This window comes from Formica exsecta, unplaced genomic scaffold (assembly GCF_003651465.1).
Source record: "Formica exsecta isolate Colony F162 unplaced genomic scaffold, ASM365146v1 scaffold3, whole genome shotgun sequence".
NCBI lineage: Eukaryota > Metazoa > Arthropoda > Insecta > Hymenoptera > Formicidae > Formica > Formica exsecta.
In genome coordinates, this window is record NW_021850256.1 from 1,045,022 (window position 1) to 1,063,334 (window position 18,313).

Below are 18,313 nucleotides of genomic sequence, written 5' to 3' on the forward strand. Positions count from 1 at the left end.
CCCCCTCCCCCAATCATTTGTTAGATATGCATCATCGCTATGGACGCTACCGTATCTCCTTGCGGCGCCGGAGATTAATCCTAAGGGTAGTTACTCATACAAGCTCCCGATACACAGACTACCTGGCATTTATTAGCACAGGTCATTGCTTTAAATCGCTGCCGACATGACGGCGGATATACGTTCTTATAGGCAAAGTTCTTCCGTGACCTATTCATTAAACTATTTATTATAAAAACTGAAAACTGTCAAACTCTTTCCGGTGGATCGTAATAGCCGACTCGCGTTTTATTTATTCGCGTTACGTAAATCGTAAATCCGTAATGTGTTTGCAGGATGCGACGTTTATAAATAATTGACGAAAAAGTCGATAGAGAATGCACGGAGCGGGTAATACCACGCGACAAAGGTATATACCATGCGAGTTAAATTTTCTTCGCGGAGGAACTTCAATTTCAAAGTTCATACGCGCGTGATGTTTATCAAAGATAATTACCGGGCGTGCGAGTGATTTTACATCGCTTGACCTTTATATGCATATTTAAATCTTATTAAACGTAATCTTATTAAACGTAATCGATCCAAGTAATTACATAGCCCGATAATTCACGTTGAAATACCGTTAAATAGGTAGAATATAACCGTCGATACGCGTACACACAGTCGCGGGAACGAGCTAATCGATAAATATTTTTTGGTTACAGCAATTTACTCTTAAATGTTTTACAAGTTGTACGATTTTAAGTTGAGCTCAGCTTGCCTAAACGCAAATATATTTTTCGTAATTTTTCCAAGACTTACAATTTGTATATAATCCCTTTTTTATTCTCTCTGTTGCAGTGAAGAAGGCGCGGTTCGTCTGCGAGGATGGTTCGTATTATGTGGCAAAAAAATGAGGAATGTTACGTCTTACGAAGATGGAAATTTCAGGATTCATTTATTTAGTCGAATTGTTCCCCGGTTGCCCTCAAACTTATATACGAGCGAAATATTACCGCGTGCGTAATCGTGTACTCAAAATTGGGATTGAGACGAGCCGCGAAATCAAAGCTCTTACTCACGCTTTGCTTCTAAAATCCGCAAACAATTTATTGCATCCCGTGCGATTGGAACAGTTCCAAGTTTCAGATTATGTGATTCCTCAAGCAGAATGTCGTGATGTTTCAGTTATACCGAAATAATTTTTCTGTATACGAAGATATAAAGGAACTTTTTGCAAATCTTTTATATCGTATATATAAATCTAAAATAATACTTTGTACGTGTTTCTCTCTTTTATTTACTATAAATTTTATAAATTATTTCACACAGTTGAAAAAAAATATAATATTTTAAAAGTCTGAAAAATTTTTAAAAAGAGTTTGTAAATTGTGTCATAAATCTATTAAATTTATCTCATACGCGCAGCCGATTAATACCTTAATATTGTTCCATATTTTCTACGATGACGAGCGCATAACCTTGGCAACCTTCGCACTTTTGCGTTTATATTGTGCTTTTTTAATATCCAACCACGCGCGTCACGTGCATGCCATTGTACAGAATGGACATATAAAGACCATTATTCCACGCAATGTTGCAAGATTGAAGTAACGATAACGTCTACACTCGCATCGCGAATGTTAAAAGCATCTAGTTTTATGAATTTATTTATTCAATACACCGATCCTGCATTCATTCATATTATGAACAACTCTCTCTTTATGACGAACAAACTTCATCAAAGTTAATAGTACGTTTTCACATTTACGGTAATCCTTTGCGTTTCTCGTTTATAAGAATACGGGTATATATATATATATATCGTCGAGACTTTTATTCTTATCGTGTATACGACGATTCGATTTGTTCCATATCTAGTAGCCTCTCAGGTCAAGAGAGGCTGCGCGTTATTTTCACGTTTCGCTAAGCTCTATTTATGTCGCATCTAATTTTTTATTAATAGCCCGAATTCTCCGTTGGGTTCGGCGTGTGGATGCTACCAAAGTCAGGCATGGAACGCGACCCTTGAACATATTTCGCCGGTCGCTCGGAGACAATTTCGTGGCTCGTAAAGTAAAATGTCGAGGGTGACGCACAACCGTGCCCGAAACATTGTGTCGCGAGTCGTAAAACCTCGCTTCTACTTTTTGCGCGACTTATCGAAGGCGTGCAGTTGAGAGCATGTATAGTAGATGCAATGGGCGGAACTTATTCCAACTTAATAGTATAGTTCTTCCCCGTCCCCTTATTCTCGGACGTATAAACCGTGAAGATGCTATCACAAACATTGCTCTTAAATCACAGACGAAACAATCTCATTCGTTAACATTACACGTTTATAAAAGATCAAAATTACAATAAAAATTCTGTTGAAACGTAATTTACATTTGTTTCACTTAATTTTATTATAGATAATAAATATGATTTATCTTAATTGAGACAGACGCTTTAAACGATAGTCATTGTAATAGATAAATATAACAATACATATTTCGCTTGTATATTGTAAGTAGTAAAAAATCTCCGTTTATTCTAACTAGTTGGCTAAAACATATATTATTGAATGTTCCAAATTCCAGCGGAGCAGTTCAACTCCTACGTAACGTTGAAGTTACAAAATGTAAAGTCAACGACAGTCACTGTGAAAGGGGCCAATCCATGCTGGGAACAAGATTTCCTCTTGTAAGTTCGATAATTAGTCTCACAGAAATGTTTGTTAAATATAAGAATGTAGAGTATGAGAGAGAATTTATGAAAATTTGTATCAAATTGAACGTGTTTTAATTTAAAAATCCTCATACGGTTACTATGGCGTTGCACTCTTCGGAAACATTGCAAACTATCGCGTGCGCACCGGTAGTAAAATATCTAGGACAGCTAGTAATTTGTGCGCATCTAACAGAATCTGAAACTAATCACGGTTTTATTTAACGGGACTCTAACTCGGCGCGGACGAAATCAATCCTGGTCCGTCGCGACCGGTCGCGAATTTTTCGAACGAAGCCAAGAGACGCACAAAAATTTTCCATGAAATTACGAAGAAAGAAACGTGCTTTTTTTTCATAATATGGCATTATTAACCTTTAGCTTGACAAACTCTCTCCTTGTTTGAGATGAGATCTTTGGTCCATTACTGTCCTTGATTTTTTTTTTTTTTTTTTTGATGAGTTATTAAATTGATTACCAGAAGAAGAAAAAGATTTTTAAAATGACGTAAAATTGGCTCGCGGATTAAAAGAGATTGTTTGATGCTCGCTATTCAATGCCGACCATTCCAATATTATGTGAAGATATATTGTTCCTGATCTTGGCTCGCTCGTTTGACGCTAGCAAGTTCTTGGCTATTAAATTTTGAACGTTTAATCTACACTATATAAAAGTTAGAAAAAGCATAGTTGTTTATTTCACAGCGTAACAATTCTCTTTGTGATCTCGCTGAAATTAATGGAACTTTATTTGTTACGCAGCGAAACGAATGACATGAATGCTGGGCTCGTGGTGGAAGTATGGTGCAAGGGATTCTTGTGGGACCGTTTTCTGGGCTACTACTATATCCCACTGTCAGAGGTGTCCTACATGAACGAGGTAACGAGAAATCAGTGCAACTTAAATCATACAGAGGTACAGCAATTTGAACGACACACATCGTTTGATATGCGTGACACCAACAGCAACACACAGCCAGACATCATCACTGACACGGTACACTAACTCTCTCATACATTCGTTTTATACACTAAAATAGTACACCAATACGATTGAAATTAACACATTTGCGCGAATAATTGCCATGTTACTCTGCGTTGTAAGCAACAGCAACAAGTATGATTCACAATAATTCGATACAGCCGAGACACATCTCGTCTCGTCTGCATTTATTTCCCGTAGAGATAAGCCATTAAAAAAAAAAAAAAAAAAAAAAAAAAAAAAGGAAAACCAAAACATTCCGATATTTGAATCGCTAAAAAAAAAAAGAACATCGGACAACGTACGTCGAATAACGAACGATTCTACTCTCTGCATGTAACGATTTTTCGCAGAATCCGCTCACTCTTTCTCCGGGCACGTCCTCGTCAACCTCCTTTTAGAAGCTAGCGTGGCTTCACACGTGAAATGAAATTCGACGAGTGTTTGCTCATCGAAGGGGGACCAAAATCAATTACTATCTAGCGCGTTACGATCATCCGTCGATTTTCGGTGGAATAACCGTCGATCTTCCGTCACGCATCATTCTTCGGTTAATGTCGGTCATCATAGCCCTCTATTACGCTGGTAAATCTCGGACGATTTTTTATCCTTCTTTTTTCTCGCGACGCGCTATAAATCTAAAAGCGAACAGAGGGAAGAGGACCACAAAACGGAGAGAACGTCATGCAATCAATCGACGTCACGTCCGATGCGTGACCGATCGCGAGGGCAATTCAACCGGTATATTATGTTGCGCGCGTACAAATTGAATTTGCGAAAGTGACGCAACGGTGACCATTTTCCACCGATACTGACATCGTTTAATTCGCTGTGTATTTTCACAGACGCAATCACGCGCGAATGTGGAGTACCGTGCGTCAAATATGGTGATTAACAATAGCGAGTAATTTACGTTGCTGATGTGAGCAAGCAGCGCGGTTGCTACAGCAGAGATGGCGATTTACTTTATTCTCTCCCCCTCTCTCTCTCTCTCTCTCTGAGATACATTTACGATGCGCTCATAATTAGCGTGCATAATTAGATATTAATAGTAGCCACGGAGGACCTAATTTCTCTTATCGCCGCTTCCATCGAGCACTCTCTCAGGATCTCGAAACGCAAGTCGTCAGAACTTGGGAATGTCAGTTCGCGTAACACAAATTACATTTTACTTGGCGACTCATACGGCAAATTGATGTGCTTGGATAGATCCTCTCTACTAGAGTGAATGTTTGCGAGATATTCGAACGAGATTAAGGTCCATCCTCTTTTCACTCTTGTACCTTACAATTTACAATATAGCTTTTGAGGTTCTCGAATCGAGATTTTTTTCCTACAATTTCCCTCCCTTTATCCTCTTACCTTCATTTGCGAAACACGCTCGACTACACTTCTGTATGATGATAGAAATGAATTTTCGTTAATTAAATGGTTTAAATGCTTTATCTCAAGGCCGGGATAAAGAAATGCGAGGTATTCACTTATTCGATGAAATCACCCTTTCCCTGGCGAGAATAATAACTCTTTGGAGCGCTCACAGTCATTCTTTTAAATGCGTCTAGACAGGAGTCACTCATGCGCGACCCGGAAACGAAGAAGCAATTCTCCATTTCTTTTGTTCCTTCTTCTTGGTTGTTATTCAGATTCCCGGACAACCGCCCGAGTATCTTAAAGTCAATTTCTCGTTGTTCTTCTTGTGGCAGGACGATCTCATTATCGATCTCATTATCATAAATTGGATAAAAACTTTCTTATACGGAAAAAATTTCAGTTAAAATATGCCATTTTCTACGCATTGTTTTATCAAAATCAGAGTATCTCGACATAATTATGTTCTTAATTTATGGATAGAGATAATTTGTGTGTGGAAAGATATATATATATATATATGTCTAAATATATGTATAAAAAATGTGTGTGGCTAGAAATATAAAATGGCAAACAATGAAAGAAAATAACTAAAGTCAAGTAGACTTGTTTGCTTTTTCTGCACGAAATGCACCTGCAGCATCTTTCGGTGGAGAATCGAACAAACTAAATTAGAGAGTAGAATTATCTTGAATAGGATACAATTTGGTCACGTGTGAGAACTTTGCTTTTAGGTACGTTCGACTACTGGTATAACTTTTCAAGTGTCCCTTTTGCAGAGCTGTTATAAAACTCTTTGTCAGAACTGGTCTGGAAAATTATGGTGGCGCAATCTAAAAGAGCTTTTCTTTTTAACGATCAAAAATTTAGTAGAAAAAAATGCGAAGAGAAGAAAAAAATTTTATCTTTAAAAGAGATAAATCTCTAAAAAATCAATATTGTTAGTTAAAATCTTTTACTTAAAGATTTAAACATTCGCATTTATACGTTTTTTTTTCTTTCGAAAAAGATCGAAATCACAGCGGCATCGTTCCCTATCATCCCCCGTCGTTTTCGACCACGACATTGCCATCACTATAACAGCAATACCCGGAACCTCTTTTGCTCGTGACGTCACTTGGCACGCGGCCAAATCGCGACGCTCAATGAAACGTTTGGGGAAGCCGGATCATCGAGTGGGCGCACGTAGTCGGTCGTAGGTTTACGACGACATTATGCTGCGTGCGCATATGCAAGCGAGTTTTAGAAAAGGCAACGACCTTGACGAAAAATTCATCCGATTTTCGCGTTTTTTCCTCGCTCGAAAGAAACCTGACACGACGACATTTACCCGGCCGATCCTCGGAAAAGAGACTCTCGCCGCGCTAACGATCCCTCATTCACATCCACGATATTTGCGCGGCAATTTTATACACCTTATACCTCGTATCCATTACGTTCTCGCTTCCTCGTGAGCCTGTGAAATATTACATTACTCTTCGGTGCAAGATCAGAAGCTGATGACCGTGTGATCTATGATTCGCGAATGCGCGAATACAAAAGCGATGTCCTTGCCTTTTATTCAGCGACGAAAGAGAGAGAGACGATGCGTCAAGACGTTCTCACAAAGTTCTTTCACTCGGTTTTCCGTTTTAAACGGCACGATTGTGGCAACAATGGGAGAGAATCTACAAATCACACTATAAATCGTCCTTCCACGTTTCTGGACGGGCGATCGACGAACCTTGCGCTCCAAAAGCGCTGACATTCGGCGAAGATAAAGCGCCGATGCGGAAAAGAGAAAAAGAGACGATAAGTGCATGTGCACACGTGTGTAAAAAGGACAGAGAAAGCAAACGCGACGAAGAGACAACACGAGTGCGAAAAGCTATACAGACTCGGTACAGAACGAATGAAAGATGACTAACAAGAGAGATGATGAAGATGATACAAACCGTGATGCTCGATGATGGTGAGAAACGTGGGGAGATACGCGGCGAAATGAAATAAACGAGCCTTCAAGTACCAATGCGCCAGGTCAGATTGCTTTTCCATGTAGCGAGAAGAACAATTTGGGTCATAGCCGTTGCTTAAATTATTCATAAAACAACACGCGAGGTTTATATACGACTTAATAAGCATTTAGAAATGGCAGCTGTCCGGTCGTATGGAATAATTGCAGCCTGGCGCTATTAATCGAAACACAAATCATAATCCGTTAGGATCCAATGATGTCTTATTCTCCCGCGTTGACAGTGTCGAGTGTGCGTGTTACTGACACAGGCTTGACAGCGCTTCTGTCAACGTGCGCTTTCGGTCCCTTCGTGTCTCACCGTCGTCGTCGTCGTTGGAGTGATTCGGTATTACGGTAGTAGTGAAATTTAGCGACGACCCGCATACGGAAGATTTCACGTCGACGTGTTATCCGGTAGTTGAATTTCGGTAGCTGATTTAGCACTTGCGAGCCCTCGTCTCGTCTCCGCGCCGCGGCTTTAATCCGCGAGACGTTGATTAATAGCGCGTCGCGCGAGCATCTCGCGCGACTTTTTTGATTTTATTCGGCTCTGTCTGAAGAGAGATGGATTCCCTCATTCAAACCGGGCTTTTCGTCACGGGCGATTTATTTTTCGTGATTTGCATTTCCATTAACGATTCGAATGTCTCTCTCTCTCTCTCTCTCTCTCTTTCTCATACACACAGTCGCAACGGCCACAACAACAACCTAGATTCTTTTCTACCTCGGCTTTAACGGTCGCCGGAAAAATCAATCGACGGCCCGTTTAAGTGGCTCCCTGACATTTTCCGCTATAACCTGGGAAAACAAGAACGAGACCACCGTCAATTTACTTAGTAGCGGCGGGAAAGAGGCGGCAGAAAGATGGCCTGCGCGTCTATCAGTCGCGTGTAACGTGTGAGAAAAGTAACAGCGGTGACTACGATGGCTGGAAAACCAGCTGATGGAAAACGGATCCCGGGATCATCTTGGTGATCCATGGAGAATTTCAGACTGATGGACGATCGTACTTTTAGGAATGGGTTGGCGGATAGGGAGAAGGGAAGAAATATCGTGGAAGCGAGAAGGGGTTGTCGATCGATCGCACAAGCCGTCTAGGCTTTTCCTTCCCTTCGACTCTCCTTCTTCTTTGCCGGAATCGTCCCCTCGATCCTATCATGTCGCGATCTTAGACACGTGGTCGAGCATTCCCGGCGCGTGTGTCAAGAACAGAATCAGGGGATACCTCACACGAGTTAGGACATTTCGGTGGAATCGTCGTCCGAATGAATGGGGACGAGTTACCTGTTTGCTTTCGACTGAAGAGAGAATGGTAGCTCGTGAGGTCTGTGAGTGCTGTCGACCGCTTTGTTGACTCGAGGAATTGACAAACGGCAATCATCGGCGATTTCATTCTAAATGTGTCGAAGGCGGGAAATCAAGCCATTAAGTCGAGCCGAACTTTTATCGAAATACATAAATCTCTTATTTTTTCGTGCGCGAAAAAAGATCGAAGGAAATATCGTCATCGTCGTTGCGTGGGAAACGTTATGTGTGGGCCGATATTATCGAATAAACGGTCGATCATATAATTGTCGAATCGCCCCTGGTCATGTAAATATTGTAATGTTATGAAGGGACAAAAATAAATTGCTCGTATTTATCCTGTTGCGCAGAATCACTTGGTATCAACGATGCGATCAAGTAAATTTATTATCGTGAACGAACAGTTCGGAAATTTTTATTACTCACGAGATGATACTCGATTATTACCTTTATACATTTTTTGAAAGCTTTTCGAAAGCTTCTTAAAGCCTTTTAAACTCGCTTAGCGAAATGGGCAATTAATATTATACAATAATGAGCTTTTTTAATTCGTTTAAGCATTAACAATCGTCTCTCAACGATTTAATCTCGTATCAATGCGAGCGGAATAATACTTATTTGTGAATATAGCCATCATAGTAAACATTAAGACAGATTTATCGGCCGTGCATAATAAATGCATACCTAAGCAAATGTAGATGCGCAAACATTAGACGAAAACGCTACTGGTACGTTCGTATAATGAACATATATTATATCCTGTTTAAGCGGACAGTCTATCATATTCGCAATTATGCATTTTGCATTCCAATGGATCGTAAAACATAATCTCAACAACTCTTCTCTGTTTCTAATTTATCTATTAATATTCATAGCTATTTTCTTCAACAAGATCGTTTTGCGAATTATAAACGAAATTTTCTGCGACGAGCGTAATCGCGCAGTTTCCAGATTATAAGTAACGAGAAAGTCGAAAAATTCTTTTTCATGACAAAAGGGCTTATTATTCTCGCGCACATTTCTCCAATGTCGCCATTAATCCACTTCAGCATCCGTCATCTCCGGCCAAGCCGTTGAATCTCGCGCTGCCTCTCACAGGTGTGACACTGTACGCGCAAGACTCGTGAACATTTCTACCGATAAAAAGTCATTGTGCCGTCAGACGCTTAATTACACGGGCGTCATGTCCCATTCACAAGTGCTCGTCAGCTCCGCCTTCACATCCTGCAATCACTACATGTGATCATCGTCCTTTACGACATTGTCGTCGCGCCGGCGATTCTCCTTTTATTGTCGCAAGATTAAAAAACAAGATTTTTTTCGTGCGGACGTAGCAGAAGTAGGAGCACCACCGTAAAAGAGATAAGCGGAAAAAAAAGGCACGGAGAAACCACTATTAGCGATCGTGTTGCGCACACATTGGTACATCGGTGTCGCGTGTATTCGCGCAGAAACGTGGCCTAACGATGCGTCTCTCTAACTATTTATCACGTGAAGAAAATAAATGGTGCCGCGCGGCAATTTCCTGGCAAAATAATAACTCTAGCGGCGACGAAATATGATGGGTTGGGATATGAAGCGAAGAGCGGCAACCGCATACGCGGTTTTACAATCATCTCTCGTTACTTTGAAATATTTTCCTTCGCGTGAGAAAAAAGTAAAAAAAAATATTTTGTTCATTCTATTGGGACGAGAGCAAAAAGGGCGCCTTCTTCTCCGCCGGCTTTTGTTGGCAGGGACGACAGCCGTTGTGAATGTCGGTAAATTGCGTGAAAACTCGTTTTCTCCGAACTAACATCATTGGAAAATCATATCGGTGCTCTATGAAAGTGCATATTGGATTCTCGTAAGTGATCGAGATCAATCGATGGCGCGTGTATTTCGTCGCTATAGAGAGGCGAACATATGTCTCTCTCACTCGCTTTCTTATCCCTTCTCACACGATAGGCACGCTAATTGGGCCAGGTTGCGAGGAAACAAATTGAAATCGGAAAGGTAGGGGCGATTGGTGCGTCACACCAGTTCCCGTCACTGCTAACCTAATTCGGCTCCCCCCCCCCCCCCCACACCGTAATAGGGCGGAATTAACTGGAACGAACGACCGCACAGTACTCCTTCTTATTTTAGCAGCGTTACTACGAAGTCGGTTGCAATGCTCTTTTACACCAACGAAGGAAATTATAACTTTGCCCATGATAATAAAAAATTCATCTCTTTCTGCCATATTGTCTTTTTTTTCTTTCATTAAAATTCTGAACTCGCATGAAGAAATATACGCGAAAAATTTGCAATATACTCGTGACATTTACGTGAAACGGGAACGATTTCTCGAAATGGAGAGATTCGTGTCAGGTAAATATAAATTTATACCCTGATCTCATATTTTCTCTTTATATATGACGAATAGAGGCGAAATTCAGATGTTGTTGTACACCGAACAATGGATGGCCCGCTTTGATCTTTAAATGGTTTATCGATTTCCAGTAGCAAAATGCAACTTAGCTCTAATAATAACCGATTATATCTTAGCGTCGCGTTTGTTGAGATCACGTGTCGGAATAATCTTATGCAATTTCCACTCTTTACCCTCATTTACTTATCGATTGTAAAAACATCGTATTGCAATTATTTTCCATGTCACAAGAGAAGATAGAATGATCACACAATAACAACTTGTTACGCAATGATAACTCGTTAATCATTTCTATTGCTGTCCCGACGACATTGCTCCTCCGACATTCAATACAAAATTGATGCTGCATCAGATAATATGAGTGTGATTCTCTTTTGAGAGAAAATAAATTTATCAAGGAAATTGATGGATAATAGACAATATACGGCAATGTTGGACTGATATAATTTGGCAATCGTATCGTTGTTTTAATGTCTTCTTCACGCATCGTCGAAACATTTGGCCACAATTTCTTTTCCGTTACGATTGTAATTTTCAAGCGAATTTTTCGAGACAAACAGATCCATTCGAGACAGAGCGCCGCCACGGGATTTGTATCTTGTTTTCGAGGAATACTTTTTCGCCGGCAGTCATACCACAACCTCGGTGTTTTCTTCGCCTTTGTCGATGTCGAAGCGCGGCACGTGGACGTGTTTGCAAAGTTAAAGTTTCTCGCGTTTAAATTATCTTCTAAAGATAAGCTAGTCGTTCGTTGTTTTTTCTCCGAGTTTAAATTATATATATTTTTCTCCGTCAACTTGTTAAAGGTATTTTACAACTGCAATCGCGAAACTTATAAATACTTTGCGAGTTAATCGTTTTTTTACTATATCGATCGTGGAAATCACATCGTATTTAAATTATCATTATTTCCCATGTTTGCGAGAAAAATTTGTATTTTTAAGAGGTGGAATCATGTGCAAAATATCAAATTGATACGCTCCGCTCGGACGTGATTTGTTTGAGCTCGAAGATTATAAAGCTTTTAAGCCGCTAAACCATCGAAGCCCGAAGTTACGTTTTACGTTCATGTTTTTATTTTACGTGCTACGCGATATAACGCGATATATATTGAACTTCGCGATTTTCCAGTTTCGCTCGTCGTCTATTGGTCTTCGCGTTTTGTCAAAATTTTTCTAGATTTACCGCATACACGTTCAATGCAATTTACATACGATTTTTCGCTTTGAAAAGCGGAAAAATGGAAAAATCGAAGAATTGAATATTCTTCGCCTAACGCTTTTCCTTCTTCTAACGACGACGCGCCAGATGCTGGCGGTGCATAATATAAACCGCATATGTACGTCCATAAAGTACATCATATCCGCAATGGCGTAATATCGTATTCGTACAGATTAATTCCGCGCAAAGAATATGGCTTCGAACGAAGTTATTCTGGTTACATAAATTACACGATAGCTCATATCTAATAATTGCACCTGCTCTCTGGGGTTGCGCGTGGATGGGACCGGAATACGAGAGGGAGATTGTCTCGAGTGAATTATTTCCCGCGCCGCCGGCAACGTACTGTTGAAGGTAGAGTGAATAATGGTCGGTATTAATTAATTCATTATTTTATGCACGAACGTTGAGGATATACCGTGGCAGTTTCTGCGAGTAGATACGTGAGTGTCGTCGTAACGATTTTAATAGTCAACGACCGTAACGAAGAGTTACACCCGCGGTAACCACCGAGTAAATCTAGGGAATACATATTCATATATCTCCCTAAAAAAAATATAACTTTGTTTTTTAAAAACCGATGTTTCTGATTTTAGGAGACTACAGGACAGTGGGTCAATTTGGGTCTGGAGCTGGAGCAGAGGGGCAATGATATCATCGGTACGAAGAAACCGACAGGCCATTCGCTTCTAATTGACTGCCGACTAGAGCTGCCGTACGGTAAGTGACGACACGATTCCGTTAGATTACAGTAGATGATGAAATCGCATGTCTGACGTATGTAATCGTATATATACATATGTATGTATACATACGAGATATGGGAATACGTTTGGCGTATACAGTTTATCGATGTCACTGTGTTAAGCGAATAGAAGATCCGGGCTGCAACGGCTTATGGTTTCCTGGCGAAAATAATCATGCGTATTTTGAGATCGTAATTTATCAATTTTGATATCACTATCGAATCGCGCGATTGCATCTCCGATCTGCTATTCGCTTATTTGCTCCTAATCGTCCCTTGAACGCCAGCATGACTGCGTTTTGATCGCCATGATAAAATAAAATTCTGTCGCATAGCGATAGTTCGCTCTTTATCGCGTGGTATTTATTAAACGCGATGCGATTGCCAAAAGTATGTTTGTGGAGTAGAAAAAAGAAAGCTCGACTTCGTTTAGTTCGAGTTGGTACCAACAAAGCATCGATTTTCCAATTTCAAAATCGACGAATTCCAAATAAAAATTCCAAATAAAAAGTAATCTAAAATGGCGGACGAGAATGTTTCGCGAAAGTAGACGGAGGTTGATTCGAAAAGAATGTGGGTTAACGCTAAGAGATAAGTGTCGTTACCGAAGAAACCGAATGCATGAAGCAAAACTTCTAGTACTGTATGCGAAATTGCCCGTGATTCGCTTGTAATCGACAATGAAGCTTCCATTAACCTGGCATATTTATTACGAGAAATCAAACTGGATGTATGACATACTCAATTTATTAATTTATTGCTAATTTATTATTCTGATCGCAAATAAAAAATTAATAAAAATTTGTATAATTTACGAGAAAAAAATATTCCTTTTAAATGTAATCTCTATTTTATTTTATAATATATATTTCATCATATATATTACATATACCAAATAAATTATATAAATATAAGCTATTGTTTTAATCATATTATATTTTAAGTATCTGAAATTATATTGTATTTTAAATATCTGAAATTAAAATCTAAAACATATAGGTGCATATATTACACAATCCTCTATATGCCTTATATTACACAATAACATAACATAGATTTATTGCGAAAAAATAAATAGTTATTCTTATAAATAATAAATACATTATATAATTTATAAATGGCTCACAGTTGCTCGGTCATTGTCGGATACCTCTGAGTCTTTCCCTTTCTCATTCATTCTTTACTGCTCCTTTACGACACTTATGTAACTCACGCACTCACTTGCGAAAGTACAATTAACTATGATCGCGCGCGTACTAATCAGCAAAATAACTTATTGTTTAATTCCGGTATTTAGGATAATAATTATTTCTTTAATGCTTGAATTCTCGGATGTATCTCATATCGCGCTTTAAGTTTCTCGTCGATTCCGATGTAATTTTTCTATTATTTTAAATTGAGAACGTAGTGTACGAATCTTGCAGTATCGAGTGATTAAAGCAATAAGAGAAAAGCAGTGATATATATTCTTACTTTAAATGAGTATATAAATCACACGAAATTAATATCTGCTTCGATAAATCGCTTCGACACGCTTATGAATCGTTAATTGCTAATTGTAATAGAGATTTTGTTAATTTTTTATTACAAAATTAACTGCTCGCTTATCTCTTTGCGATAATAACTCATTTTATGTCATACGTTTAATTTGATTTCTCGTAATGAGGGTGATAAGATGCGAGGTTAATGGCGGTGATAATAAAATACGAGAATTACCAGATTATTTTCTTCGTATCACTCGACGAGATCGCAATATCCAATTCGTGGAAGCGAGAAAAAGAATGACGCGAAGCCATCATCGGCAAGAGCTGTTCACGGCTTTTTCTCGTCGAACGAGAGCGACAAGAGGGTCGAACTTTTAATTGAGTACATCTGTGAATTTGTCGAATCCGCTGCTGGCTCGGCGCCCGCGCATTTCCGACTTTGCCGCCGTGCCTTACGCAGTTACGTGCCCTCTTTAATTATTTCGATGTCTGAAATTTTGCGTAATAAAAGGTAACAAGGAAACGGGATATATGGTACTCTCGAGAAAATATCGAGGGATTTTCGAGCAAATGAAAGGGACTACGAACTTACGCTCTTGCGAAGTTACGAGTGTTTCTTTCCGCCGTTTGCAACGAGCGGAATTTAAAATCGTTGCGATCGTATATCTCAATGTGATATTTAACGGGCTTAAGATCTCTCATGGGGCACACGCGCGAGAAAAAAAAAGGGGACGAGAAATATTTGCAACGAATATATAAAGTTTTAATATCATAAGTACGCGTGGAGTTGTTTACACTTGCGCTTGTTGACTTTTTGCGGTCTTTCCACGATTCGTTGCTCGCTTCGGCGATTATTAAGTCAGGCAAGGTCCCTTGGCAATCTCCGGATATCGACGTGGTGATGCGCGATTCGCCGAGTTTTCGGCAAACTCGTAAGCAGCAACAAGTACAACTTTTCCCGTCTTTTCGCATACATACATATATAATATACGTGGAACATTCCATTGTCGCTGTTTACGAGGGTCCGCGAGGGTCTGCGAGGGTTCACGTAATCCGGCCCTTTAACCAGGATTGACATGCTTTCACCTAGTGCCCGGTCGTCGACACGCCCGCGCGATCGATACGCTATCGACTTTTCGCGACGAAAAGGACTTCGAAAAGGGGCTAAACGTACGTAACAATTCGCTCGATCGTCTTCCGAATCCGAAATTGATTTACGAACACACGAAAGCAATTTTGATATGGTCAGTTTTTAATATGGTCCGCGAATAAATTTCGGCCGATAGTAGATATAGACGCGCGTCTTAATTTGTATGCAAATTTGCAGAGATTTATTTCTAGCGCTTAGAGAAAGATTTCGTCGCGTAATATTATCGCGATCAGGGGTCGCGTTGAGGGTGCGCGTATTTTTTTCTTTTTTTAATACCGAGTGAGAGGCTCGGCCCGGCGACGTACGAATGTTCTGCGTTCCATTAAAGGCGCAAATTATTTTTCACCACGCGATGCATTGCTTGACCGTGTTGCGAAATGAAGGAAAACGAGGCCGCTTATAATAAACCCTCGTAGTATACATGCGGCTAACGTCGTCGTATAGTTTAGCCGCGTGCTGTGGATCCGCTAAGCTCTCTCTTTTTCTCATGCTATTTCTTTTTTTGCCCGCGTTTTCCCGCCACCGCTTCCGGTTTTTCGATCCACCAGCCAACCGCGCAGTTTAATGGATTTTTACCGCGCACACAATGTACATTTCCCGCCCGCCGGTAATACCATTTGTTATTGACTTTGTTTGAGAGCGCGGAGAAAGAGAGACGTTCTTCTACCTTATCATGTAAAATGGAATAACGCGACGTGAGAGAAGAGAGAGTGCTTTGAAAAAAATCAAGAAGACTTTTACAAAGAGACGCGCAACGGGAGGAGATAATTAGAATCTATTCGAGAAATATAGATTGCTACTTGTCGAAGTATATATATTAGCCGATAATATAATTCCCGCGAACTCGTAAACTACAATTTCGCGAACTTAAAATGTCGAAAGTTGATAATATAATTTCTTTGGAAATTGCAGATGCTTGCTATAACGACGTCTGTGTGAAATTAATGCCGTACTTATGTAACGGCGCGTATACGACTTTTGCGTTGGCAGTATAATTCCTCTTTACTTTTCTTCTAAATACTTCGTCCTGTGAAATTGGCGAAAGTAACAAGTATCGTCAGATAAACTTTTGTAATTTTAAAACATACTTACACGAGCTTTCTTACCGACTACGAGAAAATTGCCATATCTATTGTTATAATTCAATGAGAGAAAGGTATGAAAGGAAAATATTGATCTTGCTGTCAAAATCTTTCGTGTCTTTTCTCGATGTGGCTCTCTCTTCCTTCTCTTTGATTACTTTATAACATTTTTCTCGAGTACATACGGTGTCGTGAGCTTTTGGCACTTTCTTTCATCTACGGATTCTTTGATCAATTTATAGCTGATGTTTTATTTTTAGAACGGAGAAAAATTATATTCTTTATTTTTTTTTTAATTCTAAGTATACTTTGAAGTTTTAAGAATTACTTATAATAATATCAAATGTTGTATATTTTTTTTTAATGTGAAAAAGATACTCGTTAAAAGTCTAGATTAATGAAGAAGCCATAGATAAAAGAAAGTTTTAGAAAAACGGGATATTTTACATAATAAGTACATATTTACAAGATTATTTAATAGCATATTTAACATAATAAGATTAAGAGTATTTGAGCTTTTAATCGAAGAAAAGACACATTCCAAAGATACATATGCAATTGGATGTTGTATTATTTCACTTTTCAAGCGGCAAAGATCATGATTATAAGACGAAAAAGTTCGTGTAATACTTTTGGAAATCGCAATCGCGGGAGATGACACGCGCTGAAGAGCGCAAAACGATGGACATGATCGCCACTCGTATCATGCACACATCCACAACCTTCCGTCTGATCAGTGTCTAACCAATCAGGAAAGCGCGTACAACGAACTGGATGGAAAGCCCTGCTAACGAGCAAAACAGCAATGCAGTTGCGAGCAGCCCGGCCCATGTGTGGCTCAGGTACCCTCGTTAAAAGATCCTGATCGTGGGATCGTCGTTGATCGCGAGATCTCTATTTTTGCTTTACCGTCTCGACTCCACCGACCGATCTGCATCCGAGTGCCATGTGAATTGTGATATTCTCGCTGATCGTGGATTTGCGTCTTGCGCACATTTCTCGCTATAAAATTTAAATTTAATTTTTTCTATTAAAATGATTTATTACGATTAAATTACTGAGATAGGTGTTCTTTCGAAGAATTTTCTATAACCAAGATTTATAATGTCTCTCTGGAGACGTAATTGAGTAATCTTTATTTAAAGTCACAGAATGCCAATGCACGTTGCAAATATAAAAATCCGAATTTTTATATCTTTATCAATTGTATTACTTTTTTCTGTTATTTTCCTCAGAAACAAATGATAGTATTGAATAATTATTTGGAATTTTGAAGATTATATATGTATCAATATGCGTGTCCACGATCCGCGACAAGGAATATTTAATTTATTTGTACGCAATTAGCGTTAACAAATTCCTTCTTGCTCGTCAGTCACTGCACCACCTCTCTCCTCGAGTCCCGAATCTCTCGGCTTATCTTTTTTCACGCGTCGCTTTTAATGCGCGCGAATTGGCCTTTTTTGCCGGATAACGAGGAGCGTTTATAATAATTACGGAAACTCGGTTCTTCTCAGCGTGTGAAATAGGACTTGTCGTCGCGTCGAAAGATGGTTTTACGAGAGGCAGTTTTATCCGTATATCGCGCCCCGTCGTCGGGTATCTTTTGTCTTCCACCACAGCCGCACACAACGTTCCCCTCGGCTCGTTTCATTAACTTAAGTGTGTGCAGTTGCTTTTGAGCTTTACGTATGTACTACGTGCGTGTCGAGAGAAGGGAAACGGGAATGTATGCACTTGAGTGGGTGGTAGTCACGCGACTAGACAGAAGTTGTTCCAGACGTTCACGGCGGACTTTGATACGATTTCATACCTGATTAGCTGACTTTAATTACGACATCGCATCGCGGCGACGCGCGCGGCCGTGTTACTGGAAACCCTAT

At 39.7% G+C, this 18,313-nt stretch overlaps 1 protein-coding gene across 1 annotated transcript in view; it reads left to right on the plus strand.

Moving 5' to 3' along the window:
• The window catches only part of LOC115237571, a 43,291-nt gene that overhangs the window by 12,059 nt on the left and 12,919 nt on the right, over positions 1 to 18,313 (plus strand). The window contains exons 2-6 of the mRNA XM_029810704.1: positions 841 to 870; positions 2,562 to 2,664; positions 3,450 to 3,684; positions 12,566 to 12,689; positions 14,718 to 14,801. Of these exons, the coding sequence (XP_029666564.1) occupies positions 841 to 870; positions 2,562 to 2,664; positions 3,450 to 3,684; positions 12,566 to 12,689; positions 14,718 to 14,801 (576 nt within the window). The remainder of the gene's footprint in view (positions 1 to 840; positions 871 to 2,561; positions 2,665 to 3,449; positions 3,685 to 12,565; positions 12,690 to 14,717; positions 14,802 to 18,313) is intronic.